The sequence below is a fragment of the Asparagus officinalis genome, chromosome 4 (genome assembly GCF_001876935.1).
Source record: "Asparagus officinalis chromosome 4, Aspof.V1, whole genome shotgun sequence".
NCBI classification, from domain to species: domain Eukaryota; kingdom Viridiplantae; phylum Streptophyta; class Magnoliopsida; order Asparagales; family Asparagaceae; genus Asparagus; species Asparagus officinalis.
The window spans coordinates 74,627,615-74,640,497 of NC_033797.1; the positions used below are offsets into that span (position 1 = coordinate 74,627,615).

At 46.4% G+C, this 12,883-nt stretch overlaps 1 protein-coding gene across 1 annotated transcript; it reads right to left on the reverse strand.

The window, feature by feature from the left end:
• Nucleotides 11,050-12,630, reverse strand: LOC109836020. The gene is made up of 7 exons (XM_020403960.1): nt 12,593-12,630; nt 12,033-12,501; nt 11,732-11,923; nt 11,594-11,665; nt 11,446-11,517; nt 11,177-11,365; nt 11,050-11,101 (listed from the first exon to the last, which is right to left on the reverse strand). The coding sequence occupies exons 2-6, from the start codon at nt 12,244-12,246 to the stop codon at nt 11,202-11,204; spliced, it is 714 nt and encodes a 237-aa protein (XP_020259549.1). The 5' UTR covers nt 12,247-12,501; nt 12,593-12,630; the 3' UTR covers nt 11,050-11,101; nt 11,177-11,201.

The following is a 12,883-nucleotide window of genomic DNA, read 5'->3' on the forward strand; positions in this document are numbered from 1 at the left end:
AGAGCCCCGCGATGGTTACAAAAAAGAACAACGCCTTTCGTATCTCGTTCGTTCTACAGATAATCCAACCATCGGGGCTGATAGAACTCTTCGTCAGAATTCCAACGCAATTCGAATCACTAAAATCCGAGTTCGGACGGAGAAATTACAAAAGGGTGTCCTAGATTTTTTGGGGACACCCCAGGGGTGTCCTAGATTTTTGGAGACACCCCAGGGGTGTCCTAGTTTTTTGAGGACACCCCAGGGGTGTCCTAAATTTTTGGGGACACCCCAGGGGTGTCCTAGATTTTTGGGGACACCTCAGGGATGTCCTAATTTTTTGGGGACACCCCAGGGGTGTCCTAGATTTTTGGGGACACCCCAGGGGTGTCCTAGATTTTTGGGGACACCCCAGGGGCGTCGCCTATAAATAGAAGCCTTAGGCCTCACTTTTCGGGATCTGGATTTTTGGAGAATTGGCGAAGCCCTGCTGGAGTGAAGAGTGATCGAGCACTTCAACACAAGAGAGTTCTTCATCAGATCTGCATCACCCGCATCCGTTCCTTAGCATTACCCCTCGTCGGTAATCCTAAGAAGAGCAAATATCTTGCTTTATCCGAGATAGGCGCTCCAAGTTGCTAGATCTCCTCGCGGATCGACGAAGCTCTGCCCGATTTTTCTGGATCAGATCTGATTGCCAGGTAGTCTACGGATATCGACGTCCCCGTCACAGGCTAAAGACCCACGCAAGCAAGAGACGATAAACAGATCTTGTGTTTATTTTCAAGAAAGTTGTAATTTTTATTTTCGTTATTTGAATTCATTTGTAACGTTTGAAGTTTTAATGAAATCAATGATGAAGGTAACTTTTGACGAAAACAAGCTGGCGACCACAGTGGGAGCCAACGGCCTCGCTGCCGAGACCGTCGTGATGCAACCGGCATTCAAGATCCGGGTGAACGAAGAGATCGAATACGAGTTCGATCAACAAAAGTTTGAAGAATACCTCTCTTCCTCCTCCTCCAGATCCGCCTATCCAAACAGGCGCAGGAAGACTTCATCTTCCAGAAATGCTCGCGGGAACTCCGACTCGAAGATCCGAGATCCCCTCATCGTTACTGCATCTACTCCCCGCGACGTTCCTATGACGTCCAACGTGGTTGAAGCTGCAGATCCAGATCTGCCCTCCGTCGTAAAGACAAGTGTTGAAGGTGCTCCGGCTCTATCAAAGAGGGCACGCCAAAGACGGCGCCAACGCCTTGCACGACAACTAGCCAAGGCCGCAGAATCGATGGACGGGATCCGCTACAATGAAGATCTACAGTCCAGACAGCGCCAAGAGCAACAACGGCGCACAACCAACTCCTCCTCCAAGGCAGAAACGAACGAATGGGTTCGTGTCACGAGGACTCGCTCAACCCTTGAAGAGCGAATCAAGAAACGCCGCGCATTGCTTGCGCATGCCCGAGTCCTTCTGCAAAAAGCGGAAGAGATACAGAAAGAAGAGACGGTCAAGAATCCGTCAAAACACAAGCAGGTGTGGGTGCCAAAGGCAAAGCCGGCGCCTAAGACAAGAGTGGACGGAAATACCGTCCAACCTTCAGCAAATTCAGATCCAGTGTCCCCTGTCCCCGTACCTCCGGCGGAGCCAGGTAAGAACGTGGGTCCCTCAAGATCCAGGGTTCCTTTGAAAGGTCGCCTCGGTCCTTTACCGGAGAACCGAGGTAAAGCACCTGTCAAGGAGCGATTGGGATCGCTGAAAGGTCCCCAAGCCATAGTCCAGACTGAGGGTCGTACCAATCCCCCTAAGAAAAATAACAGAGGGAAAGCCCCTATTACCGACCGCATTAGATTGCGGGTCGAAGTTCAAGAGCCCGATAGGTTTTCACGCTCGCAGAGGCGTAAACTTGAATGTGCGACTTTTGAAAATGCTAATAAAGCATCGTATCCCCAAAGGGAAGCACATTCGTCCGATGATGATAGTGTTATACCTGGGAAGTCATGCTAGCACTCTATGGGTTGCTCCAGTTATCAAACTGACGAGTTGTACTATAGAGCCGGGGGTATGGATAAGTCTCGGAAGAGAAACGCCAGAGACACGGATTCTCACTGTTTGTGTGCCAACATAATCAAGGCGGTGCTGTCAGAATGCTGCTGTACTAAAGCCCCAAGAAGAGTTTCGGTGTTCGAGAGAATCTCTACCAGAACACTTGAGAACAAGCCAAGGCGTTTCCGTAGGAAGAAGCCTGTTCGCCAAGAGGACGAATTCCTAGAAGTGTCTGCTAATATGAAATTACCAAAGAATGCAAAAGGGACTTCCTTTGGAAGAGGAGGCATCAGATGCTGATTCAGACTCCTACTCGGCTATAGCATCCGATGACACGGCGTCTAGTGCGGGGCAACCTTACGAGTCACTCATGATCAGCGCCGAACAAGTAACCAAGATGCTTGAAGATGCCCTGGCTAAACAGAAGGAAAGTTTCAAGTTTGAGATGGAGATGGCCATGTAGCAAATGAGAGAGATGCATGACCAGCAAATCACAGCACTGACAATTCACCAAGGAGAACCCAGTCGACGCAATAATCAGAATCAAGATGAGAATGAATGGGAAGAGAATAATGTCAACATAAATATCCCTCCTGTCAACAACGACAATGGAAGCGGTCCCGTGGATGATAATGCAAAAGAGGACCATGTTACCTCTCCTCGAAGCCACTCGAAGACAGGTACGAGTGAAGACAATAAGATGAAGGACTTGGAGAGCAAAATCAATGCGTTGATGAATGCTTAAGAAGTGAAAAGGTCCGGCATACCATGTCCATACCCAAGGGAGTGGGAATCAATTCCGTATCCGACAAAGTTTAATTTAATCAACTTTACGCCGTTTGATGGAAATGGTTCCCCTACCCAACACTTAATATATTTTAAGTCTCATTTAGGAATCATTTCTGGGAATGAACCTCTTATGGTGCGGTCATTCGTCGGCACTCTTCGCGGAGCAGCCTTCGACTGGTATCGCCGTCTCAAGCCCGGGAGTATCAGCAGTTGGGACGACATGGAAGATATGTTTCTGACAAACTTCTTCGATGACGACACCGAAATCTCAATCAGTACACTATTCGATGAGAAGCAGAAGAATGGTGAGACGGTCGAAAATTTCGTGAAGAGATTCCGAAACAAAGCAATGAACTGCAGGGATCCGGTCAGTGAAGATTTTATCCTCGAGACTTGTCACAATAATCTTTCATTGGACATCCTCGAAGCTACGGGAATGGCGCCACCAAAGACGTGGAAGGACTTGAAAGTGCGAGGAGAACGAGCCGAGCGATTCCTTAAAAGGAAGAAGGCGGAAAGGGGCCAAATAGCGAATAATTCTCCACAACAGAACTTTGTCCCTAAGGGGAAGGGAAAAGCACATGCGAATGCTGTGGATGCAAATCAAACATTCGAGGTGCAAGCGCAACCACAGCAGTAGCAACAAAAGGCGCCACAACAATCAAGGTGGCAGCAACAGCCCCAGAAGCAAAAGGCTTCAGAACCAAAGTTTCCAAAGGTCTATTCATTCAAAGAGGATGAAGTTCCTGGTATTTTTAAATACCTTATCGAGAACAACAAGATCAAGTTGCCTCCGGTCCAGGATCAAGAAGATGCTAAAAGAATTAATGATCCAAAGTACTGCGCATTCCACAGAGCGGTGCACCATCCTACCAAGGCATGCTACGCCCTTAAAGATAAGATTCAAGCTCTGATCGATGTCGGGGTCATCACTATGAAGCAACCCAAGGAGAAGAAAGTGGGTCCGAATGCAGTGTCGATTAGCTTCGGCTCTGTTCCCTTGAACTGGTTCCAACATGAACCAGTGATAAATGATGCAGTGTCGATTAGCTTCGGCTCTGTTCCCTTGAACTGGTTCCAACATGAACCAGTGATAAATGCAGTAGTAAAGACGGTGAATGATGATCCACACAAACAGCACCAGAAAGGACTTATGCCACACATAGCCCCTAATGGTGAGATTCTTTGGGTTCATCCAGATTTGGTTGGAGATGAACAATGGACTGGAACCTCTTCCAAGAAAAAGTCAAAAGGAAAAGGTAAGTCTTGTTATGGAGCTTCTGCTATTCCAGGAGAAGATGACGAAGAAATTCCCGCCTTCCCGCTTTCTGAAGATGAACCGGGAACGAGTATCACTACAAGTACCCAGACGCTTCCGAGCAATTGGGCACCAAAACCCCTCCTTCCAAAACGTTGGCAGAATTAGGAATCTCAGCAATTCCCCCAACACCCGCATCTGCGGAGAAAGTCCAGCAAAAGGAGAAGGGGAAAGAGCCTCCGCAGCAAGAAGCCCAGAACCCGAGGCAGTCTCGATTCAATCATCCGATTGGGAGAGACAAACCGGGAAATGCGAGCTCTCCACCCCATTTCGACATCATGGCGCAGTTGGCCAATATCCCGGCTAGGATAACCCTATACGAGCTGTTGCGTCTTTCAAAGGATACAAGGAAAGCATTACAAGAGGCCTTAAGCGACTCTGAAGCTTTCTTGACTCGAATCAAGCCATCTTCTGAAGAACCGGAGTCGTCAATTCAACACTGCAATCTCGCGGTGCATCATTTTCCCTGTATCTCTTTCACCAAAGAGGACATGTAGACGAAGAACTCAAAGCATGATAGGCCTTTGTATTTCACCGGGCACATTGGCTCCAGCATGGTCAACCGAATCCAAGTCGATTCGGGTTCCGCTGTTAGTATCATGCCATTCCGATTGATGCATCATCTCGGGATTCCGTCTAGCAAACTAGCCTCCACTAGCACTACGATTTATGGATTCAACACCAGCGGGTCCAGACCCTTGGGGAAGATTCGAATCAAATGCCAGATCGGGGATTTGAAGTCAGAAGTTACTTGTTATGTGATTGACGCAGAAACGTCCTATAACTTACTGTTGGGTCGACCTTGGATCCACGGTAACCTTATAGTCCCGTCAACTCTACATCAGTGTCTCAAATATGTAGACACAAACAATGAAGTCAAGACGGTGGTCGCGGATAAGCAACCGTTTAAGGGATTGGAGAATTACTTCACCGATTCCCTTTTATACGGCGCTGAATCCGATACTGAACCATCGGCCCAAGGAACGGACAGCGGAGATGAAGCTGATACCGAACCAGGGCTTGATTATGATGGTGGTTTTGTTCTTAATGACATTGTACCCATTGTAATCAATCTTGACGATGATGAATCATCGGAGAATAGTTGTAACTGGCAACTTGCCGAAGAACTATCAATAAACGATGATTTAGAGTACTCCATGTGTCTGGATAACATTACTAAAGAATTGTATGATAACCCTGAATATTATATGCCACTTCAATCATTTTGTATGACGAAAAAACAGGTACAAGATCCATGCGGAGCGACACTTGTCATCCCCGCGGGAATAGGGGGTGGAAAAGAAGTCATCTACGGCAAAGGAAAAGAAGCTCCAATACCCGATCACTTCTTAGAAGAGGAAGATGATGATGATAAACCTGCTCCTCACTTATTCAGGTATGACCGAAGGGAAAACCCGACGATTATTATCGCTATAAAAGAGGTCTCGGCTACGTCTCCTCGTCCGACGACGAATGTTGCTGGCAAATCATTGATCAGATCGCTAACAAGGCTAGAAACGGGTACTCTTCCGACTCTTCGGCTGGGGGTTCCGACACTAGCCTTGGCGAGACGTTCAAAAGGTTGATGTCAAATATGGTCACGGTCGATCCTACCGCAATAGAGGAAGACGACCAGATGCCAACATGGGAAGATCCTTGGGTTCACCACCTAAACATGCAGTATGGTGATAGGTTCGAGCAAAGAGAGCCTCCTACCGAAGATCAAGTACTCCAGGTGAATATGGGAACTGAGGAAAATCCTAAACCGATATTCATTAGCGATAGTCTTCTACCCGATGAGAAAGAAGAGTTAATCTCTCTTATCAAGGAGTACATTGACGTGTTCGCCTGGAATTATGAAGACATGCCAGGACTCGACCCGAACGTAGCAGTACATCGTCTCAATATCAAGATGGATGCCAAACCAGTCAAACAACAACAAAGACGGTTTCGTCCGCAAATGATGGAGGCGATCGAATCCGAGGTCAAGAAGCTTATTGACTCGGGCTTCGTTCGAGAGGAGCAACATCCAGAATGGCTAGCCAATATTGTCCCAGTCCTTAAGAAGAACGGGAAAGTCAGGATTTGTATCGACTTTCGGGATCTCAACACTGCTTGCCCAAAAGATGATTTTCCCCTCCCCATCACGGATGTCATCATCGACAATACGTGTGGGTTCGAGAGGATGTCTTTCATGGATGGTTTCTCTGGTTATAACCAGATAAAGATGCATCCGGATGATGAAAAGCACACCGCATTCAGAACGCCCCTCGGTGTCTTCTGTTACACAGTTATGCCCTTCGGCTTAAAGAACGCAGGTGCTACATATCAACGAGCTATGTCAAAGATCTTTCAGGATCATCTCCGAAAGACTGTTGAATGCTACGTAGATGATTTGGTCGTGAAAAGTCGTGATAAAAAAGATCACATTAAGGACTTGAAGACCATGTTCGACTTGATGCGAGCTCATCAATTGAAGATGAATCCTACCAAGTCTTTCCTCGGAATGTCCAGTGGTAAATTCCTGGGATTTGTCGTCACTACCAAAGGTATTCACATCGACCCTGATAAGGTAAAGGCAATTAATGAATTGCAACCTCCGAGAAACCTCAATGAGCTCAGAGGATTGCAAGGGCGGTTAGCTTATATCCGCCGGTTCATCTCGAACCTCTCAGGAAAATGCCAACCATTCTCCAAGCTCGCAAAGAAGGGCGTATCATTTGTATGGGATGAAGCTTGTCAAAAGGCATTCGAGAGTATCAAAGAATATCTCTCGAAACCTCCCGTACTCGTTGCACCGAAATCGGGCAAACCGTTCTTGATTTATGTCAAGGCGACGAGCCACTCATTAAGTGCATTACTCGCACAAGATGACGATAACGGTCACGAGCAGGCAGTGTATTATTTAAGCCGAACCATGGTGGGCGCTGAATCTCGATATCCCATGATCGAGAGAGAGTGCCTCGCCTTGGTGTTCATCTCTAAAGTTAATCCGGTCCGAGTGTTCATGACTCAACCAGCTTCCATGAATTGGCGTTTAGCAAAATGGGCCTTACTCTTATCCCAATATGACTTACATTTTAAACAACAGAAGTCAGTAAAAGGACAGGCCATCTGTGATCTCCTGGCAGCTAATCCAACTACGGACACCGCTGAGATATATGACGATCTACCCGATGAAACCCACGAAGTAAACGCAACTTCGCACTAGCAAGTATGGCGTTTGTACTTCGACGGGGCTTCACGAGCAACTAATGTAGCAAGTGCTCTTCGAAGTTCTAAGATTTCTTCCGGAGTTGGAGTTGTCTTAGTTTCCCCAGGAAAGCACGTGATGCCTCGAGCTTACTCGTTGACGGAACCGTGCTCAAATAATGTAGCCGAATATAATGCATTACTCATAGGACTCAGTTTCGCCAAAGAACCGGGGGTTGAGTATCTCGAAGCCTTCGGTGATTCTCAACTGATAGTTAAACAAGTTCAGGGAGAGTACGAGGTCTGAAGCCAAGATTTAATACCATACCATAAGATGGCAGTGGAGATGGCAGAATCATTCGAAGGATTCTTTATCGAACATATTCCACGACTACAGAATACTTACGCAGACGCGTTAGCAGCATTAGCCGTATCACTGGCGCAGCCTCCTGAAACAGAACAGTTTGTTACAGTGAGGACTCACCAACTCCTAGTGCCGATCTACAATGAAGATAGCGAAGAAGAAGATAGCAAGGAAGCACATTCAACTCAAATTGAGTTTGAACCTCGAGATTGGCGTTTCCCCATCATCGACTATGTCTTGCATGGAATCCTACCAGAAGATATAAAGGAAAGAGAGTCAATCCGACGAAGGGCACCAAGATTCTACTATAATACGGAGAATCGAACGCTATACCGCAGGGGGTACGATGGATTGCTAGCACGCTGCTTATTGACTAAAGAAGCTGAGGAAGTCCTTGGAGAAGCACATGAAGGAGAGTGTGGTGCACACCAACCTGGTCCCAAACTTTATGATCGCATCAGAAGAATGGGATATTTTTGGCCCTCCATGATGAGTGATGCAATCGTGTATGCCCGAAAGTGTGATGCATGTCAAATACATGCGAATTATATGCACCAACCTCCAGAGCATCTGCATCCTTCGGTTACGTCATGGCCGTTTGAGACCTGGGGAATGGATATTGTTGGTCCTATAAATCCCCCGTCAGTCAAAGGTGACCGGTTCATCCTAGCGATTACCGACTACTTCTCCAAATGGGCTGAGGCAGTTCCACTCAGAGAAGTTAAAACGAGTAATGTTATTACATTCATCAAGCACCATATCATCTACCGGCATGGTGTACCAAGACGAATTGTACATGACAACGGTCCTCAATTCGTCAGCAACGCCTTCATCAGGTTTTGCGAAAAGTTTAGAATTCAGGACATCTCTTCGACAGCTTACAATCCCACAGAATTCCGTCTCTTTGGATCGCTCTTTCAACCCAGATGACGACCGAAGAACAACATCAGAAACGCCTCGAAGAACTCGAGAGGCTCGATGAAAAGCGCCTGGAAGCTCAACAGCATATTGAGTTTTACCAAGCCAGAATTTCTCGAGCCTTCGACAAAAAGGTTCGACAAAGGAGTTTCAAAGAAGGGGATTTGGTTCTAGCTGAGAGGCGGCCTATGATCCTTAACTCCAACAAGAAGGGAAAATTTGAACCCAAATGGGAGGGACCATTCGTAGTAGAGACAGTCTACTCGAGTGGCGCATATCGCCTAGTCACCAAGGACGGCGACCGGCTTATGATGCCGATAAACGGCAAGTTCCTAAAAAAATACTATCCCTAGCATCTTCAGGATAACTAATGTATCGGGAAGTTCCCGGAAGAATACCACATGGGGTATTCTCAGGGATAACCCAGTCACTGTAGAAGTGATGAATAAGAAATCCACGTTCGAACTCTGAATGTCGGAATGTTTCTTCTTACTGTCAAATTCTCTAACTCTTATGAGTTATTTTTGTGAGATGAGATTCAATCCTCTGATAGGTTAATCTTTCCTCACCAAACCATCTGCTGATTAAATTAATCGACGGTGGATTCACCAAAATTTCTATCTGCCAGTCATTGGCATTTCTCAGACTCAATATGTTAGGTCCTAATCACCTAGCATTAAAGTCCTCCTTTAAGTGATAATACGAGTTGGCACTTTCTTTGCTACCTGTATTCCACTTTCCTTGCTTTCAGGTCAGACCTATAAAAGTTAGGGCCAAAGCCAAATTCCTCTCTCGAGTCCTTCCATGAATGAGAGGTCCACTTTCAATTTGAACAATCAAACCTATAAAAGTTAGGATTGTTCCCAATCTCGCTTAGTCAAGCCCACAAGTAGTTAAGACTAAGACCGAGTCATTCCTTTTCGATAAACGAAAATCCGCCTTTGTTCCTTTTTTCCACCAAACCTATAAAAGTTATGGTCGAAATTGGGCTTTCTCCTCAATGAATGAGGGATTCTTTTGATTCAAATGACCAATCCTATAAAAGTTAGGGCCGTTTGAACTTTTCCGATTCTCGGAGTGGAGATCCCACTCTTAGTTTCATCTTTTCGGATTCTGGGGGTGGAGATCCCACCTTGAGTTTCCTTTCCGACTGCAGATAGAATATAAAATTCTTCCTCTTTAGTCCCGGGGGATAGAATATAAAATTCTTCCTCTCCCGTTTCCCAATCCGTCTTTATTCTGATAAAGGACACAATTTTTAATTTCCAATCCGGGCACTTTGTGCACGGGGAATTTTATCTCAACTCCTAAATAGAGATAAGTTTACGCCTAACACGCGTTGCCGGTTTAGTCTTTCACCGATTGAAAAAGACACCAAGATCCAAACTTGGGGAATTTTATCCCGAAGCCTAAGTAGGGACGAGTCAACACCTAACACGTGTTGTCGGATAGCCTGTTCCCGTAACAAAGGCGAAGCCTATGTATTCGGCATCATAGCACAAAGTCTCAGAGAATTCACTCTCTCAGCACAACGTTACATGCGGAGCAGATTTAGACAATCCGCATGCTAGTCCGATTCAAACGGTAATCGGTAAAGACATATCAAACCCGTTGAGGGCTGAGGGTTTGCAAAAAATCCTATAAATTTTATCATTGCTGGGTTCAAAGTAAATAAAGAAATATCATGAAAGAAGCAAATGCGGAGTCTCTAGTAAGAGATCAAGTCAAAAGCATAAAATAAAAAGCTCGTTAGCCCGAAGGCAACTGACGGCTAAGAATATGGGACTCTAAACTAGAAAGCCTGTCTACATAGCTCTGCTCAAGTTCTGCCTGCAGACTAGCTCGGACAGAGTCTTCGGAACTGCTTAAGATCTTCGCGGCTTCATTCTTCAGCTTCATCAATCTCTCCTGTGTAGATCCCAGCTTCTCGAGCGTCTGTTCACGAGAACGCTCTAATCCAGCCAGGTCTTCTGCAATAAGAGTAACGGACTCCTCGGCGTGCCTCAAGGCCTCCTTCAATCTAGCCACTTCCTCACGGCCGGAATCCAAAGAGCTGAGTAACTCGGCTCTACCTGTATCCTTCCTCGCCACGGTAGCCATCAGCTGCGCAACAGAATGCTCATGTGATCGAAGCTCGCTGCCGATGGAAGATCTCAGGTCGTGCCACTGTGTCAGCCTATGCTCCATCTGAGAGGACACGAAGGAGGAAGCTCCACCAGCCTTCAACTCCTTCAACTCTCGGATCTCTGACTCCAGAACAGTGAAATCGGCAAGAAAGGAATCGGCCAACTCTGGATATCCTTCTTCCCTCATCATCATCATGTGGCGAGAAAAGGAACGCCTGAACTGATCAAAACAGTATCCTCTGTGAAGAAGTTTCTCAATCATGCCGTTATAAAAGGCGGTAAAAAAGCCGAGGTCCGTACGAAAAATGTCTCTGTCTCGGTATAAGCCAAGAGGGCGCGGACACGCTCATATAGAGATGATCGAGATCCTACAAGAAACAGTGTGGAAAGCTAAGAGATTATCGAATACGATAAGAAAATTTAAAGGCAAATTCCGAGCATACCAAGGCCAACGGAGGTCCCCTCAGGCTAAAATCTGACAGGTTCCGAAATAACTGCAGGAGTAGTCATGGAGGGTATATCAACCCCTGTAGGCAAATCGGTCATACCTCTCGGCTGTGGCGGAGAGACACCGCTCTCAGGCAAACTATCAGTCCCAGAAACTGTAGTGGCATCAGGCACAACGGCTGGTCCTATAGTTACACTTCTTTATTAGTCAAAATGAAAATTTAGATAAATAAGGAAAATCGGGATGACGAGATCGTATGCATACCTGTAAGTCCATCGTCCTCAGATGCAAGAGGGATACCAGGAGTCATAAAGGTATCAGTCCCAGTGGCTGGTCCTATGATTACACCCATATATTAGTCAAAAATCAGATAAATAAAGAGGAGTACGATGTCCCTAAATCGTATGCGTACCTGCAAGTCCGTCACTCCGAGGTAAGCTAGATATGCCGGGAATCGATATTGGGTTAATCCCAATGACTGGCGCTGTAATATTAATCCTTCGTTAGTCAGACAAAAGATCAGGCAAGATGAAGGGAATCAGATATATACCTGTGAATGAATCACTCTCAAAGGGTGGTCCCACGGTTCTTCTGGTGGCCTGCTCAGCCAACATATCGGCTAATAATCCAGCGTCGGGTCCCGAGGAACCTGGTACAGAGGCACACCTCTGTTCCTCGAAGCCCACATCATGAAAGATCTGATCCTCAGCTGGCTTTTCCATCGCGACATCTGCAGGACAACCTAAATGTTGGAAGTTAAGGAAGAAGGGAAAGCCCAGAAATACCTGCAGCAAGAACAGAAGATTCTCTTTCCCCATGTTTGAGGAGAGTATCATCGGATGTAGATATACCTGAATATGGAACGGTGGGCTCAACACTATTCACCTGTCCAAGATCAATGTTTAGATCGATACCCAGAGAACCGTCACGAAGGGCATCGCACATCTGCTCCATGAAGCTATCCATATTATCAGAACCAGTGAATACGGGAGACAATGGGAGTTCGCCCTCTTCAAAGAACCCTGGAACATAAAACATGATTACGAATCCCAGAAGGTAAGTCATCTTAAAGCAATGAAAACGACGAAGTATTACCTTCCTCCCTGTCGGCGAAGTCTCCTAAATCCACTTCATAGGAGTGCTGACCAACGTGTGGTTTATGAGCGATCTTTTTCTTTTTCGGAATATCACCCCTCATAGAACCAACGGGTCGTTCGTGCGTGGACTGGCCACGTGTATCAACCTGGGTAGGAGCTTGGCCACCAGGCCTGAATCTCGCACGACGGGAAGCGAGCGACTCATGGTCGTCGGCTGTCCTACCTGAAATGATAAGGATTATTTCATTAAATGAACCAGATCTTTCGTTGATATCAATTGAAGTTGAGAAAGAGGATCAAAGAGGATGACAAACCTGCATCAAGTTCTTCTTGGTCGATATCTATATCCACATACGCCTCCTCAGAAGTCTCGTCATCATCGTCAGTAGGAAGGAGCTCTTCATCGTCTTTGCTTGAGAGAGGAGGTTTGGCAGACTTCTTCTTCTGTTTCTGAGCAAGCTCGGCTTTACGAGCAGCCATCATAGCGACCTGGACCGAGTGCTCAGACTCTAACTCTGAAAGACTCCTCACACCTATGGATTCATTGGCGGAGAGGAACCACTTACAACTGAGGAAAGTAATCATCGGCTTGCGCCTATATGAAG

Coding starts and splice junctions, on each gene's coding strand:
- LOC109836020 (XM_020403960.1), bottom strand. CDS start 12,246: ATGACTTACCTTCTGGGATTCGTAATCATGTTTTATGTTCCAGGGTTC. Junction 11,666..11,731: donor TGAGAGTGATTCATTCACAG/GTATATATCTGA, acceptor TTAATATTACAG/CGCCAGTCATTGGGATTAAC. Junction 11,518..11,593: donor TCGGAGTGACGGACTTGCAG/GTACGCATACGA, acceptor GTGTAATCATAG/GACCAGCCACTGGGACTGAT.